The 18320-nt window shown below is 47.4% G+C and overlaps 1 protein-coding gene across 1 annotated transcript in view; it reads left to right on the plus strand.

The window, feature by feature from the left end:
* Positions 1-17997, plus strand: part of LOC139575999 (potassium/sodium hyperpolarization-activated cyclic nucleotide-gated channel 3-like) — a 92510-nt gene extending 74513 nt beyond the window's left edge. Inside the window, exons 7-8 of the mRNA XM_071401546.1 lie at positions 8316-8480; positions 10914-17997. Of these exons, the coding sequence (XP_071257647.1) occupies positions 8316-8480; positions 10914-12907 (2159 nt within the window). The 3' untranslated portion in view covers positions 12908-17997. The remainder of the gene's footprint in view (positions 1-8315; positions 8481-10913) is intronic.
* Positions 17998-18320: the final 323 nt, after the last annotated feature.

Below are 18320 nucleotides of genomic sequence, written 5' to 3' on the forward strand. Positions count from 1 at the left end.
ACACACATTATGCTGCAGAGCGTAAACCTCTTCAGCTTAAATATTCATAATGGTGGCCTGGAAAAACACAACAGCACAAATTAGCTTCTTAAGAGGTCAGCGTAGGTCTGCTTTCAGGCACGCTGCACAACTGCATGAGTGTAAATGTAATTTCTGCTCTGTTCTTGTCTCTCACGAGCTGGCCCTGATAACAGGGTTGTCTAAAGCATTACTCATTATTCTGCCTGTCATTCTGCAGGGTATGGTACCTGCTGATTTTATGTTTTATGTAAGGCTGTTTACTCATCCAATTATCAATATGAGCTGTATTTTAATTGTATAAACATGCCAAATGACAAAGAAGAACACAGTTGACATATAGAGCAGGGGTTGGAACCGAAATATTTTCAATTCGTTTTTTCAAAAAAAAATTGTCCACTGTTTCGACCAGAACAATAAAGTTCAGAACTGGTTGGAACTCTAGAAATATAATGTTTTTTATTGTTCCTTTCTGTTCATTTTTTAACCTGTGAAATCAACAGTTTTTACATTTAGCTCAAGCTAGTTAGCTCAAGCTAGCGTGATGGACAGACAAGGGTAGCCTATAGCGCAAGATGCGACTGAAATTTTACAGGTGGGGAAAGAGCGAGAGAGGTTTGAGGAGGAGACTTGAAGCGCTGGGCATGTTGTTATGACATGCATTATCTGAATTAGGTCCACAGAATTATACCTAGGAGGAGCACCTTCTATGGAGTAACTTTTAATGTCCTTTGAGCTAGCCAGCTAACAAGCTTGAGGTAGCTGGCTAACAAAGTTGAGCTAGCTAGCTAACAAGCTTGTGTGTGCAGAGTGGCACCAGAATTATTTAAAAAATATATATTTCACCTTTATTTAACCAGGTAATTAAAAACACATCTTACCTTGTTGTTGTTAATAAATCCAACGTGATAACTAGGCCTATAGTTTGCTTAACTACTAGCATTGAAAAAGTCAGTGGTGTAAAAATACTTTAAAGTACTACAGTACTTTACTATCTATATTTTTGACAAATTTTACTTTTACTGCACTACATTCCAAAGAATATAATGTACTTTTTACTCCATACAGTTTCCCTGACACCCAAAAGTACTTGTTACATTTCTAATGCTTAGCAGGGCAGGAAAATGGTCCAATTCATGCACTTATCAAGAGAACATCCCTGGTCTTCCCTACTACCTGATCTGGGGGATTCACTAAACACAAATGCTTTGTTTGTAAATTATATCTGAGTGTTGGAGTGTGCCCCTCGCTATCCGTAAGTTTAAAAATAAAATAGTGCAGTCTGGTTTGCTTAAGGAATTTGAAATGAAATATACTTTTACTTTTGATACTTAAATACATTTTAGCAATTACATTTACTTTTGATACTTAAGTATATTTAAAACAAAATACCTTTGGACTTTTACTCAAGTAGTATTTTACTGGGTGACTTTCACTTTTACTTGAGTCTATTGAAGTACCTTTACTTTTACTCAAGTATCACAATTGGGTACTTTTTCCACCACTGGAAAAAGTGAATCCATTCATCTCTAGCTAAAAAAAAATGGGTGCCAGGGAGCCTAGCGGTTAAGAGCATTGAGCCAGTGACTAAAAGGTTGCTGGTTAGATTCCCCAAGCCAACTAGGTGAAAAATCTGTCAAAGTGCCCTTTGAGCAAGGCAGTGTCTGCTAAATGACTAAACTGTCAACTGTAAAACTATAATAAATATCTCTCCCTATCTTCTGAATCACTCTTGTAACATCCGCACAGTAGCCTATGCTTCTGAGGGGGGAGGGGCAGGTAACCTAAACATGCACACATACTGGCAAAGATTTTCAGTTTTCAGGCAGACACTTGAATAAGTTTCTGAGTTACAGAGTGAGGGATTTGCATAGGAGCTTTGTTGATTTTTTTTTATGGGACTAGAAATAAATGCCTGAATCGTAAAATAACATTATTAACCAGTTCAAATGCTTCTAAAATAACGGTTCTGTTACGGGACTTTCGTTCTTGGTTTCGTTTCTGTTCCTTGAAAAATGTCATTATTTTCCAGTTTTCTGTTCTGTTCCCTGAACCGGTTCCAACCCCTGATATACAGTATACTGTATATGACAAAATACTTGTCAAAAGGTCATTAAGGCTAAAAATGCTTTCAGGCTTTTCAGTCCTGCATTTCCAAGGTATTCCAGAAAAAACCCATGCTAGTTGTTCTTTCCCCCAACAGGGTCAGACAGTTCGTACTCTTCTCATGGTGTTGGGGAGTGTATGACACGTGTATGACTTCGCTCTAGCCATAGTCCTCTTACCGAATACCAATTAATATTGGACATTGACAGTGACACTGTATCATTGAGAAGACACTGTTTAAGTAATGAGAAACCGCAGTGAAGCATTTAACAGCACATGACCTGCCTGCTGAAGTTTAATTACGCCGCTCCCTGCTCTGGACCGTCTCCGTGCCCTCTCCCTGGGGGGCGCCGCAAATAATAGAAAGATGGGAAGCAATCTATCCCTGCCTGTGTGTGTGTGTGTGTGTGTGTGTGTGTGTGTGTGTGTGTGTGTGTGTGTGTGTGTGTGTGTGTGTGTGTGTGTGTGTGTGTGTGTGTGTGTGTGTGTGTGTGTGTGTGTGTGTGTGTGTGTGTGTGTGTGTGTGTGTGTGTGTGTGTGTGTATGTGTGTTCCTGGAAATAATTAACTTTAACTGTCGAAAGCGCCAAGATTAATCAACATTTCAGCCTGCCTGGTGTGTCTCCCTGGGTGAGGGAGGAGTGAAGCACCATCTTTCTTTGTTGTTGTTTTCCCTCTATATAAACATTTATTTTGACGTGTGCCTGAATTGCATGGATCAACACAAAGCACCACTGCCACTGCAAATGCACCGTTTTTGGAACGGAACTGGTTGCCTCGCATTAAATATTTAAGCCCTGGATCTGCAATTATTTCTCCCAAACGCGTTAGATGCGCTGGGCTTTATCCATTATCCGGCAGCTATTCCTAGCATCCAGGGCCTGACTGGCTGCTCCAGGGGGAGGCAAGGCCAACCAACCCAAGCCCAACATGCAGCCATAGGGAGTTTGTTACCAAACATGAGTTAGTCATTCATGAAATGAATTGATGTAAGAGGAGCACTAGGGATATGTCACTCTTCTCTCTCTCTCTCTTTCTCTTTCTCTCTTCCATGTCTCGCTGTCTCTCTCTCTCTCTCTCTCTCTTTCTCTTTCTCTCTTCCATGTCTCTCTCTCTCTCTCTCTCTCTCTCTCTCTCTCTCTCTCTCTCTCTCTCTCTCTCTCTCTCTCTCTCTCTCTCTCTCTCTCTCTCTCTCTCTCTCTCTCTCTCTCTCTCTCTCTCTCTCTCTCTCTCTCTCTCATGCTCTCTCTCTCTCTCTCTCTCTCTCTCTCTCTCTCTCTCTCTCTCTCTCTCTCTCTCTCTCTCTCTCTCCCTCTTTCTCTCTCCCTCTCTCTCTCAGCCCTACCAAACAGAAGTGAGAGAGAGTGAGGATTTCCAAGAAACATACACCAAGGGGCGAAGGGTTTTCTCAATGTTTTCTGTATTGATGACTATACTGTAGATGTATGTGTGTAAGCTCATTAACGTCCTGTACAGTACATGCTTGTCATCAGTAATACTATGCATTATAAATATACACTCAGTAGTCTGTGCCTGTTAACTAACTGTAGGATCAGCTTGCTCTGGAGAGCCTAATATGGGCATTGCGTGTGGCATGTTGTGGATTTGATTGTTGGGCAGAAATACAGCAATCCAGGGGAAGGGGACATATAATGTGACATCAGTATTCAAGCCAAAGGACACATGGAGCATAGCCAGGCCCAGTCACTGGTCTCTCCTCTGGGCTCACACACACACACACACACACACACACACACACACACACACACACACACACACACACACACACACACACACACACACACACACACACACACACACACACACACACACACACACCACACACCACACACACACACACACACAATAACCCGCCACTGTGGGGCTGCATTCAGACTCTCCTATCTGGACAGCATCTAGAAGACCCCCTCCCTCCCCAGATTGGGCATGTTATTGTGTTAGTATAGGTCATCCTTGTGTAATTACTGTGTGACTGGTTGAACTGCAGCTCTCCTGGATAGTGCAGCACAGTTACATCAGTAGAATGACTGTACAGTGGCTGGAGATGTCCATCAGACCCTGGTGCAGCTTTGATCATACCTCTAACATGGTTCACTTTTCCTTCAAGTGAGCTGTGGCGGGGTTGAGGGAGGGGGCAGTGGTGGGGGTTGGGGTGTTGTCTTGTCTCTGTCCCTGACCCTGTCCTTGTCTCAGTCCCTGTCTCTGTGGAAAAGCAGACTGTAGAGCTGCCAAATGGCTGCCCTGACTGAGTGAGTCATTGAGGGGATTTGGCAGTGGAGTCGCAGGTAATCCTCTCGCCCCTTAACCCATTTTAACACTCCTCCTAGAGAAGGTGGAACGGGGAAGGGAAAAGAGTCAGGGACTGAGTGAATCTATTCTGTAAGACTTTATTATAGTCACCGAGCTACACGGTTAACCTTTGAATTAAGCTAGCAGTTCCCCCATGCAGAATCTAACATATCTAACAGCAGCAGTGTATAACAGTCAATTACTGCTGTTAGCATTGGAGGAAGAAGGAGACGCGATGAGAAGTGACACGACACCAGCTATGGTGATCGCTAAACCAGACACTCCCCGACCCCTCTCCTCATCATAGGCCAGTGTGTATTTCCCTATGCTAATGCTGGGAGGGAGCGAGCGAGCGCGGTGTGTCATGGGGAATCAGGCTGCCCGGTGCAGATGTTTCAAAGGTTAGAGAGTGTCCTCTCAGAGGGCCTGTCGGCTGCCAGGGGCGATGGAGATGGGAGCTGACAGGAGAGAACCAGAGTCCAGGTGAGGCTCCCCAGACCAGGCCGGAGGACACTGATACCTCACCATGGGAGACCCAGCTCATACACACACACATAAACACCCCCACACACACACACACACACAGAGACACACACAGACACACACAGAGTCTTCCCAAGAACAAACCCCATCATTTCCCAGTAATTTCCCAAACCCTTCCAATGTGAGCCAGCCAGTTATGTGTGTTGTGTAACCAAGGTCATACTGTACAACAGCAAATCAAATTAAGAGAGTCAGTGCAACAAAGGAAGATACAAAACATTTATAATAAAGGGGTCAATGTAAATAGTCTGGGTAGCTATTTGATCAACTGTTCAGCAGTCTTATGGCTTGGGGGTAGAAGCTGTTCAGGAGCATTTTGGTCCCAGACTTGGCGCTCTGGTACCGCTTGCCGTGCAGTAGCAGAGAGAACAGTCTATGACTTGGGTGGCTGGAGTCTTTGACAATTTTTAGGGCCTTCCTCTGACACTGCTTGGTATAGAGGTCCTGAATGGCAGGAAGTTCGGTCCCAGTGATGTACTGTGCCGTACGCACTACCCTCTGTAGGACCTTGCGGTCGGATGTCGAGTAGTTTCCATACCAAGCAGTGATGCAGCCAGTCAAGATGCTCTCAATGGTGCAGCTGTAGAACTTTTTGAGGATCTAAGGGCCCAAGCCAAATCTTTTCAGCGTCGTTAGGGGGAAGAGGTGTTGTCATGCCTTCTTCACGGCTGTGTTGGTGTGTTTGGACCATGATAGGTCCTTAGTGATGTGGACACCGAGGAACTTGAAGCTCTCGACCTGCACCACTACAGCCCCATGGATGCAGTCCACTATCAGCTCCTTTGTCTTGCCCACATTGAGGGAGAGGTTGTTGTCCTGGCGCCACACTGCCAGGTCTCTGACCTCCTCCCTATAGTCTCATCGTCGTCGGTGATCAGGCCTACCACCGCCGCGTCATCGGCAAACTTAATGACGGTGTTGGAGTCGTGCGCAGCATCCTTCCTGGTTCTCCCATTTCACAAGGCATCCGATTTTAATTGGAGCAATTACATTTTAATGACCACATTGTCATTAAATGTGTTCATGCTGTACTCCAAGCGTTTCACTCAAATTTTGAAATCAATTTTCTTCCTTGAAGTTGCTGTACAAGTGTTCCAGCACGATTACCAAAAAGAGCAGCAGGAGTAGCTAAGACAGACGAGAGAAGGAAACACGCCACTACATCATACACACAGACCTGGGCAAAGTAAGCCTGTTCAGTGATTTCATGCAGGATTTTTGTACTTTTGCATCAGACTGTAAAAGTGAGTCAGCATAGAGATGAAACCATTCATACATAATTTGACTGTTAATGATGTACTACCAAGAGGAGTTTGTGCTTGAGCAGGATAGAACAGAGGTCACAGTGCCTTTAGATGCACCATCGAATAAATGTTAGTTTCATAGCCGACTGCGAGCAAAATCAATTAGTCAATTACAATTAGTGCTTCGGGACTTTCGCAGTACAGCATAGCAGCAATGTTTAAACACAGAAAGAACCACGTGAGGATGTTTGCCTTTAAAGTCAATAGCTTATAATAATACCTATGGATAGGGAGCGACAAATTTCCTCAAATATGACCAGTTGCCCATGTATAATGACTTTCATCTTTAGTTCTGACATGGGTCCAACTCGGTGTTCCTCTGTCAGGGTCGCAGGGTTTGTCCCTCCATTTATCCCTGGTTCTTCAGGATTGAGTGTTAATCTCTCATTGTTTAGCGTTGAGCTCTAGCTGCTACTCATTGCTCCATGCTGGGTCTTCTACAGTCAGAGTTCAGATACCAGTGCTAAGAGTCTGGGCTTTACATCCCCTTCTCTTAAGACAGGCAGATAAGGCCGGAAGAAAGGCTCTGCAGCTCAGTGTCTCATCTCAGCAGTGCTGGTTTCAGCCAGAAAGCCACAAGGCAAAAGGATTTAACACAGCCAGGCAGGGCAGGACGCTCCTCTCCAGAGGGGATTACTGGGAGCAGAGCAGGCCTGCAGAAAACGGACCCCCAACACAGGCAGAGCCATGGTTGACCTGGGAGCACGCACACACACACAAATGGGGTTACCCAGCAGCGCAGACACACACAACTGCCCCTCACACACACACACACACAAACACACAGGATGAGCTGCACATGTTTTTCATTAGGGCAGTCATGGTCAGGGACAAGGAGGCTTTGGCTGGCTGGGTATCTGGCTGCACTAGAGAGAAGGCAGAAGCCCTCATCCTCTCTAACCCGCCATGCACTGTACAATACACAGAGAGGCAGTATGAGAGGGGAAAGGAGAGGGGGAGAGCGAGAGAGAAAAACAGATTAGTGAGAAGTGAGATTCAAAGTGATATGATGGAAGAGGGATTCCTAGTAAATGTTACATAGGGAGCAGTAGAAAGGCAGTTAATTTTGCACCAACTGAGAATTGAAAAGAAGAGTGTGGCGTTGGAAAAGGCTTTTTCTGAGAAAGACTAAGTGTTATCGTGGGATTGGGACTGAGAGTTGGAGAGTAGATGAAAGTGAGAGTCGGAGAGTGGCCCACAAGTGGGATGTGTGTGTGATAGTGACAGAAAAGCACATGGCACGCATACAGTAAATTCACACACACAATCACACTCACACACAAACAACACACACACACCCGCGGCAGACACACGGCATAGGGGTGCTGTTGGTGTCAGAGCTCCACAGCACGGCTGCCTGCTAAGTGGAACATTATTCTCCTGATCTGGCATGACAGAGGAGGTCTAGCAAACCTCTAAGCTTTCAAAATGGCATTAAGTGCTTCAGCTGTGGATTACAGAAAATTCTAATTTGTAATGCTAAAAAGGAGAGACAAAAAAGAGTTCAGCACAGGGGTAGGCGTCCCTGGTCCTGGAGTGCCGCAGGCACTTCATGTTTTTGACCTGGAAGACCAGGTGTGTTGAATTTAGGCAATCACTGAACTGATCGATTAGCTCAGTTGGTCCGGTGTGGTGCCTAGTTGGAACCTAATCCTGCAGTACCTGTGGCACACCAGGAACACGGTTGCCTACCCCTGGTTCAGCGGTTCACGTTTTTGTTCCCCATTTTCGTCATCATAAATGGTAAGTGGGACAATAGTGATATTTATCTATTTTTCACAGCAGTGTGCGTAATCCCTTCAGGTCAAGTTCACACATGAGAGAATTCAGTCGGGGTGATACATGTCATAGGAAACATTAGGTCTTAATATCTCTGTCAGCCTTCACAAAGATTTCCCTGACGCTTGATAAGAAGTGGAGCAACGTTGACATAACATCAGCCCTACACGACAACAGGATCTCTACCTTGACCGTAGTGAACATGTCATCATGCCGTCATAGTGTCGACGTTCCTCTCTCCCTGTGTCCTGTGCAGAGATCTGTCTGTTGACGCGGGGTAGAAGAACAGCCAGCGTCAGAGCAGACACCTACTGCCGTCTGTACTCTCTGTCTGTGGACAACTTCAACGAGGTCCTGGAAGAGTACCCCATGATGAGACGGGCCTTCGAGACCGTGGCTCTGGACCGGCTGGATCGCATAGGTAAGAGACTACATAGTACAACATGACTTTCAACTCCATATGTATCACTGTAATTGAGCTGATCGTTACAGCCAATCATCTGCCTCTCCACTGTCAAGTATTGTGAAATATGAATGTATTCAAAGACGTGTTACAGTCCCCAGGTAACACTCTGTACTAGATTGCCACTGATTCAAATCCCGGATAGAACAAATGAAACGTGATGTTTTAGTAAATGGATATGGTTTGGCTGAGTAAATTACAAAGTGAGTCAGCTGCCAGTCACTGTACTGTACATGGAGGTGTCTGTCTGGGAATCAAACACAGATGTGCCAAAGCTGAGGAATCCTCTGGAAGGGAGCTGTTTCCAGCTAAGTGAGCAGCCAGCGAAGAGGAGAGGAGGCCATGCAGTCAGTGTTTGTGTATGTTAGTGACCTGCTCAGGGCCAGTTGGACCAGTAGGCCCAGCAAACAGATATGTCATATTAGCTCAGATGTCTCCACCCCTCCCACGCTGGCCTCCACACATCTGGCACCGTGGGCCCTGGCTGCCAGGGAGGAGGGACGGATGGGCACCGCAGAGAGAAGAGAGGAGACAACTCTCTCTATTCTACAGGATATTGTTTTATTATCTCATGTGATAATCTCTCCAGGCAGGGACAGTGATGTAAGTTAAAGAGAGGAAAACCCCATGGTGGTGGTGAAGAACTCACGATATATAGCTCACCTAGTTGACCTAGTGAAAGTAGTGTATTTAGTTTGGTTAGTTATATACAATTTACATAACAGACAGTGACAGATAAAATGTCCAGTGCTAACAGTAAGAGAATGGATCATCTCACATCTGTTGTATTGGCCCTGAAGAACAGGGGAGGTAGGTGTTTGGAATGCAGTAGTTAAGTACATAGAATACTGGTTCTTTTCACTCTAGCACCACTTCAGTGATGTGTACAGCGTGTGCAATGATATGACACTTCATTCAGTTCTCAGCCAGCCCAGACAAATAAAAGATTCACAGTGAACGTCAGCACGCCTCGATCATAACTGAACTATCTCTGCATGCTTCATTGTGGCCCTGGGTATGTCTCTAATGAAATGTTGAACAATGCCTGCAGGCAGGGGGCTCTTTCTTTGGTGAAAATGGTGTTCACCTTTCCCCAGCCCTCCTGCATAATGAAGTCATTCACACAGCGAATGCCCTACTAATTAATTACTGTCTTAATGGACCCTGTGCAATCGGATCAGAGCTGGGCCTTCTACGGCGACGTGCGAGCGGCGTCGGGGTCAGGGCGGACCGAGAGACACCCCCCAGTACTGCTCCCCCTAATCGCCAGCCTCTCATATCTGAAATGGAGAGAGATTGATCTGGGCCTAATTGCATTGACAGTAGTAAGCTGAGCGTGCGGGTACTGTACGATTTCAACCCTTTCAGGATTAGTGGTTGAGAAAAAACGCATGTGTGATTTAACCCTGTCACTGCTGGCACGTCCACCCAAGAGGGATAGGGCCTGTGTTGAGTTCACCTTTTCCCGAAGAAAGGCTATTTGTTACTTAGCTCGTCCTAGTGAGCTATTTCAGGCCATCCCCATCCTGTCTCTGTAATCTGGTGAGTGGCTGACCCCTGACCCCTCCACCACTGGCCATGGAGCTCTGGCCATCCAATGACAGCAGAGGAGCACTGCCCTACACTGTGAAATCACTGACGTTAGTGTGAACACTGACCAGTTCCTCATTCTTTCCATATCAGTCAGCCATGTCCCCATTCAGAGCCATGTTTCATCTGCATTCACTTTGCCTCTTATCTACGGCTCCACAGTAAGAGCTAGTCAAACAAACACACACACACACACAGCCTGCTGGAGCTATCATGCTTCCTCTGTGTTATTCCCCTTGGTAGGCTACGTCCCCGTCCCCCCTCTCTCTCTCTCTCTCTCTCTCTCTCTCTCCCTCCAAGTTTCAGCCAGGGTTTCTCTTTTCAAGCTCTGTCCTTGTGCTCGGTGCTGTTAGGGAGAAGTGCTTCAGAATGCAGCGACCGTGTGAAACAGGAATCAAAGAGGAGTCTGGGAGTAGGCTGATCACAGCCATTCTGACGCCCTTTAATAGTCAATGTGCAGCCTAGGGGCTAAAACTCAGTAACACTCAGTGGCCTTTGTTGGCAAATGTGTTGCTTGTTCACAGGATCAGGGGTGATTATGATGTAGCTGGTTATTGTGCAGTAGGGCCAGGCAGTGTGTGGCTAACTGTATAGTGAAAAAATCATGTCTAAATCAGATGCAATTCCAGAGTGTTTAGCTAACTAACTGGACGATCCGGCTGATTGTTCTGTTTCTGTCTGTCTGTCTGTCTGTCTGTCTGTCTGTCTGTCTGTCTGTCTGTCTGTCTGTCTGTCTGTCTGTCTGTCTGTCTGTCTGTCTGTCTGTCTGTCTGTCTGTCTGTCTGTCTGTCTGTCTCACAGGGAAGAAGAACTCCCTCCTGCAGCACAAGGTGCAGCACGACCTGAGCTCCGGCGTTCTCAACTACCAGGAGAACGAGATCATCCAGCAGATTGTGCAGCATGACAGAGACATGGCCACCTGCGCCCACCTCCTCCAGAACATTCCTCCACCTCAGCCCCCGTCTCCGGGGCACACCCCCGTCATCTGGGCTCCCCTCATCCAGGCACCCCTGCAGGCTGCTGCCGCCACCACCTCTGTGGCCATCGCCTTGACGCACCACCCCCACCTCCCACACCTCCCCGCCGCGCTCTTCCGCCCGCCGGTCACGGTCCTGGGCTCCAGGAACCTCCAGGACCCTCCCCCCGGCCGGCTGAAGAAGTTCCACACGTCGGCTCCCACCTCCTTCATGGGGCCTGACTCCCCCTCCAGCACCCCGTCTAAACTGCACTGCTCTGGGATGGACACAGCCCTGCTGGCCTCCTTCCGGGCCCACCACACGACTCAGGGGTCAGGGGCAGCCAGCTCCAGTCAGCAGGCGTCCAGCAGCAGTGGAACCCAGCCTGGGCCTACCGGGGCCTCCGCCTTTCCCTTTGGGCCTTTCTCCTCCTCCGGGGGCTCTCCTTCCCACAGCACGGCACAGAGCACGGCCCAGCTCCACTCACAGCCTCAGACGCAGCAGCCATTCCGCTGCACCACCCCGCCTCTCGCTGCCCTCTTCCAGCAGGGAGCCATGGGGGGAGCAGGGATGGGTGGAGCAACAGGGGGAGCTACTGGGGGGGCTACAGGTTGGTCTTCAGGAGGCGCTACCGGAGGTGAAATAGGAGGAGCAATAGGAGGGGCTGATGAGGGGGCCACGGGTGGGACAATAAGAAGTGCCACTGGTTGGGGTAGACGTGGATCTATAGAAGGATATACTACTGGAGGGCATATAGGAGGAGCCACTGGGGGGTACTCAGGAGGGGCTAGTGGTGGGCACATTAGAGGAACTAGTGGAGGCCATATAGGAGCTACTGGTGGAGCAATGGGAGGGGCAGCTGGAGGGCATATAGGAGGGGCAATGGGAGGGGCTATAGGTGGAATGACAATTGGAGTTCTGGGTACCTCTAGTTCTGGTTGTAGTATCAGCCCCCAGTCCACAGGTTCATCCGGCAACATTCAGCCCTGTCAACTGCTCCACAGCCAGCTGCCCCTAAAGTCTCCACAGGTGGGCTCCCTGCAGCAGTTTGCAGGCGGGGGCAGGACTCCGAGTGGGTTCTACCACTCCCCCCCTCCAGGCTCCCCATCCTCCTCCTCCACCCAGCAGGCCCCAGAGGGCTCCCCGTCTCCCCTGGCCCAGTTCAGCCTGGCAGGCTTACAGTCTGGACTTCAGTCTGGCCTCCAGTCTGGCCTGGTCCCTCAGCTGTCCCTGGAGAGGTCTGCCCTGGCCTCGTTGGCCCAGTATGGCTCAGCTAACGGCTCGCCCTGCTACACCCCTCTGGGGCCCAGCCCCACGGTCCAAAGCCCAGTCACAGGAAGGACTTTCCACTACAGTGACTCGTCCAGTGCCACAGGGTCCCACAGCTCTCTGCTCATGGCCCAGACCTCCCTCCCCAGCCAGCAGCACGCAGCCGGCAGTGAGTCTCTGCTGGGGCTCGGCAGCTTCTCTGAGGATATGAAACTATTGTCCTGTTCTAACCCCTCCCTGCCCCAGGATGTGGCCCAGGCCATGGGATACTCCTCACTCCCACGTTCCTCACCCTCTCGCAGCTCACCCCCACGCTCCTCACCCCCACGCTCCTCCATGGAGCCAGGATACTGCCTCTCCTCGCCCTACTCCTCCCCCATCCTAGTACCCAAACCCTGTAGCTCGGTGTCAGGACACATGGCTCCTCCTGTCCCTGCCCAGATGTCTCCAGGACACCTGCAGCACCAGACTCAGTCCCCCGTGGCCTCCCCGGCCCTGCCGCCACGGAAAGGCTCGGCAGCCCACTCTGAACTAGAACCTGTCCACTCCAAACTAACCTCCAATTTGTGAGGTTTGATCACACCCTCCTGTGCACCCTCCCTGGACTAGTACACAAACAATCTTCCTGTATGATGTCATTCTCTTTTAGGCTTCACTGTGTTCTAATCGTTATCATTTCCACCATCTTAATATTACTGTGATTTAAAAGATGACACAACCAGGTAACGTCGAGCTCCCTAGTCTACTGCTCTTTCTTTGTTTTTGTTTTGTCCTCTTCCCTTTTTTATTCATATGTATATACATAGAAATATATTTAAGAGATATGCTAACCATACGACAGGAGGGTGTGAACAGAAAATGATATCTATTTAAGAGATGGTCATTTCTTTCTTTCTAACTATGCCAAATTCATATGATGGGGTTTGGTTTGATGGTTAGATGGACAACACAATAGTACTTTTTTGCAGGAACCTATGCACTAATACCTGCATGTATAGATGCTTTTTTTGTGTGTTTTAAAAGAACAGAATCAACCTTTTCAGCGGAAAATACATGCTTCAATAAGAGCAGACTGACTTATTTTTTCATCCCGTACAGGATCACATATTGTTGATCCTTAATCATCTATTATCAATTAGATTACTTATTTATCCACTGTATAGACTTTACGAAACCTTCCGAGGCGGAGAAGAGATTTTAGGAAACCAAAAAGAATTTGCCTCCCCTTTGGCCTGTGTGTCGTTGTATTGTCGTAATATTGAGGGGTGTTGAGTGGGCTACAGGCCCTCCATCCCTGTAGTGAGACAGACATCAAGTATGATGTGTTAGTGATAGGCTTCCTGCAGTGTCCTCAACCCTGTCCTAACAAATTCACTTTGTCTTCCAAGCTCATCATGCCGCAAATGTTTTGGATGGACAAGGACAAGTTGAGCCCTGCAATCTGTGTGCTAGTGGACAGAGTGTGTGCATTTATGTGTGTGTGATAGTGACCGAGTGTGAGTGTGTGTTTGAGTGTGTGTCTGTGTGTTTAAGAGAGAAAGAGAGGGAGAGTAGTCTAATGCAAGAGAAGATCTTGCCGGACTAACCAAGGAGGGTTTTGCCTTTTCACAAAACTAGGACTACCATCCCAGCTTGTGTGTGGAGTTGTGTACCTCCAGGACCCTTCAATCTCTCAATGCTAGAAAACACTACACTCACTAGTGCTCCAAGAGCCGTCAATCACACATACTTCACAGTCAGATAATGTAGCGAACACACAGGAAATAGACAATTTGGACATAAGCAATTACGTTTGTTATTGTAATGATATCAGATACCTGTTGAAGTGCTGCTTGATAGAAAAGATCTTACCACTCCACATTACTACCCACAGCTGCTATAAGGTCAACAGACATTCTCCCACATTGAATGCCAGTGTTGAGTTGAACATGTTGAATGTATGCGCATTTCATTAATTTTTATTTAGAATAAATATGGGTTATGCAGTTTTACATCAAGGAGGTACAGACAGAAAGACGGGTCATGACGGAATATAAATGGTAGTTGGGGACAATTTCATAGACCTGTATGTTGAGGTTAATCCCAGCGGACAAGAATGGTTGAAATGACGTCATTCCAGCCAGATAGCATGACTTCATTTCAGCAACATAACATGTTATAATTTCAACCAACCAGCTGTATGCCTGGCTGTGTGTTCTGTATAGATAGGTAGCAGTAATCACCTCTGCTTCTCTCCACAGCCCATCCCTCTCCTGCTCTCCTGCCCATCATAAGGAGCAGCATGTTACCCTGGGTTCAGACAGCTGGGTCCATCTCTGTCAGTCACACCACTCAGCCACAACACTCTTTTTTAACAACACAGCACCTGACCTCTGACCCGTGTAGGCCAGCATGGGCTAGTTGACAGAAGTGCACAGTGACCACACTCTAGTCCCTCATTACTACCTCCCTCAGCAGGCCTGTAACAAGGGCTAACCACACACACACACACACACACACACACACACGCACACACACACGCACACACACACGTACGTGCGTGCGCGCACTCACACACACACACACACACACAGGAACGTACACACATGGACATGCACACACTCATGCACATGCACACACACACACACACATACACACACAGGAACGTACACACATGGACATGCACACACTCATGCACATGCGTACACACACACACAAGCCATGGCTGTCTCCCAGTGCAAATTGCAGTGTTGAATTGAATTAATTTGAACAGGACAGTAAGATTTCTATTGATTAAAAGGGCTTTTAAAATGAGTTCTGTTCTCCTATTGGAGTGAATGCAGATCTAAAGTATCGGTTTTAAGTCTCTCTTTCTCTCTCTCCCTCTGTTTGTTGTTGTTGTTTTACACCTGGTCTTCTTCTGCAGCGAGGCGCTATCTATCTAGACATCTCTGAAATATTTATTCACTGTCGGTGTCTGTCTGACATGTGGCACCTGACTCCCTGACAGGCCGGCTGACGGTGGGAAACCCACAGACATCACCTCAGACAGACAGACAGGGAGGGAGGGAGGGGGAGGCATTTATTCTCTCAGATAGAACGCTCAGCAGCATGATTGGCAGTACACAGGGAGGGAACAGGGAAGTGATCAGCTCCAGTGGAGGAATATTAATGTCTGTAGCGTGTACAGTGCAATCGTTAAAGACTGTGACTGCTGGAGCTGTTAAAACACGAAGCCAATAGACTACCGTGGCTGTTTCACATCTGAACAAAAAACAACAAGAACCTCAACCGGTTTGTTTATTTTCCACAATATGACCTTATTAAGTCCAAGAGTTGGGAAATGTGACTACTTTGGATCGGGGTTGAGGAAGCTAGTGGTTGAGACAGAGGAGTAAATGTGAGGAGACACTGATAGATTGAAGGAATGACGTGGTTGGACAGACGGTCAGGGCGCTGACAGGTAGACAGCCAGCCCATGGGGTGCGCAGGCTGACGAGCTGCTTGTTTTCTGGGGGACGTTGAAGGCATGTCACCCCTGCCTTATGATTGTTCCTGAGCGCTCGTGTAGGTTCGTGGGAGGGAGGAGGATATTGATTTGTGGGTATTTGAGGCAGCTTTTGGGTGTTGCTGAGGTAACGGTGTGTGTGCCTGTGCGTTTGTACATGTGTGTCTGTAGGAGAGATCGCAACCCAGCGTTCTCAACCCAGTGCCAGGGTCGATGTCTGGGAGTGGTCGGTGTCTGAAGATGGGTGGGCAGGGGAGGCACAGGTCATGGCTTAAAGAGAGATAGGCACAAGACAGTGATCGATTAGCTGGGTCTGGACCTGCCCTGGAAGACCTGGGCCATTATCACAGATAAGGAGGTGCATAGTGTGTCAATCATTCCAGTCTGCCGCTGTCATTCAGGGAGCTGTCAGTGTCCCGTCTGAATGTACATGACTCTGTCTCTTACCTAGGCCACACCTACCTAACACTGAACTGTCTGGTCTTCCTTTGATGCTATTTGTTCTTCAAGGGGATTGTGTTATCTTTGGCCATGTCTACACTTGACACTTACATGCAACTTCTGCTATCAGGATAGGAAGATCGCATTGAAAAGACGGGTCTAGATGCACAAAAGTCCCATTGTGGCCCGATTGTGTTCAGATCTGGCTGACCACTTCAGGAGGCGGTCAGGGTTGTATTGTGTGCAGTTTTCTCCTCAGTCTGGACACAATCAGGCTACCGAAAGTGCATACAGTGGGCGACGTCATCAGCACTCTGCCCACAAGTCTCCAGAAAACGTGTGTTTTGGGTGCGAGAGGCACCTTTTCATAATAATGTTGGAGGAAATGCATACCTAGCATGGGAGGAACGTATTTACTGGCTTCATAAATGCTAGCCAGCTAGCTAATATAAAAAACACAATGTTTTGTTTGGCTAGAGTTATGCTAACCTGTTTGCAATCTCTTTAGCTTTGCTAGCTAGCTTGCTGGCTAGTTACAGAGGTTAGTTGGCTAGCTACAGTAGTTGGCTACTGCCATCAAGTTGTTTTGTTAATATCAGATTTAGCCTGTTCCAACATTTGCAGAATGTATACTGCATTTGAATATAGGGAAAGGGGAATCCGGACACAATGTGGACACGGTAGACACATTTAAATGTAGGTGTAGACGCATGAGGTGTTCGGAATTGATCAGAACTCCATGATCAGAATATAAAAGCTGCATGAACTGTCAAGTCTAGACATGGCCTTTGATTAATTGCTGCTGATCTATTTGTACCTTTCTATAGATTGTCTTTAAGGATGTCTGTGGGGAACAGAGGCAAACAGGCATAGCAACTTTATGTCCTTGGAGATTTCAGAGCTCATCCATAAAGACCATCTATAGTAGACTATAAATAGACTTAATTCTACAAAACAGTGAACCGTGTTTGAATTCTACATATCAGAGACTGACTCAATATACAGTAGAGCTATTTCCATTCCATTTCCCTTTTACCATCCATCCAACATGGGAAGGTTGATGTGTTGTGGAATGCCAGAGAAAGCATATGAAGGACATGTCAAGGACAGTGAGAGCATGGCAACTAAAGAAAGCATGGCAACTAAAGACTACTCAATCCAAATACAAACAGCCCCTCCATTCTGAAATAATTTCAGGATAGGCAGACATAACCCTTGGATGTTGTCTTTCTGTAATTCAGTAAAAACAGACCAAACAGGTTTACTGTAGAATGTCAGGGTGGGAGTTTGTTCTCTTTCCTTCCTTCTGCCTGCAGATGTATGTCATTGTGTTCACCTCTGTCCAGATCACTCCAGGGCCTTAGTGTGTTAGCATGCTCTGGTCCTAGCACTAGCCAGGGCTGGAGAGCTGGAGGAAGTGGAGGGAATGGGATTCTGTGCTGCTGTTGTAGTGCTTCATCCTGGACTCTGTCTGTACGGGAGACTTGGAGAAGCTTCTCCTGGCATACCCAGCAGCATTTCCAATTCAGGGCGGTCTCTGTAACACAACACATTTTGATTCCATTTGGGCCACTCCCAATTTCCGAACCTAATCTTTGCCTCCCCACTTCCCATTGTGCTGTATTACTGGGCCGTGAATGTGGGTGGGGGAATCCAGTGGTGCACACTAAAAGGAAATCAGCTGCAGTGATTGAGGATTAGATGTAACAGCAGCAGAATTGAACCTGCTATTTTGGAGGCTGGGGGGGGGGGGGGGGGGGGGCGTTGTGTTTACTAGACGCCTTCATAACTCATTTAGAACCACAGATTAATTCTTAACCTTCAACAAACAAACCATCCCAGCCTATGTAGGCATCTGAGGCAGGGACACATGTAGCAACATATTTCAAATAGAGAAATCGAATATGGTTAAAACTACTGTTTATGGCAGGGCCTGATGCAACTGACCTCTTTTCCACTCTACTTCGGTCAGATAGAATAACATGAAAATGATGTGAGTTTAATCCCAAAGTATGCTGTTGGGAGCAGTGTTAAGGGTGCAACCCGGATATGGCC

The sequence above is a fragment of the Salvelinus alpinus genome, chromosome 5 (genome assembly GCF_045679555.1).
Source record: "Salvelinus alpinus chromosome 5, SLU_Salpinus.1, whole genome shotgun sequence".
NCBI lineage: Eukaryota > Metazoa > Chordata > Actinopteri > Salmoniformes > Salmonidae > Salvelinus > Salvelinus alpinus.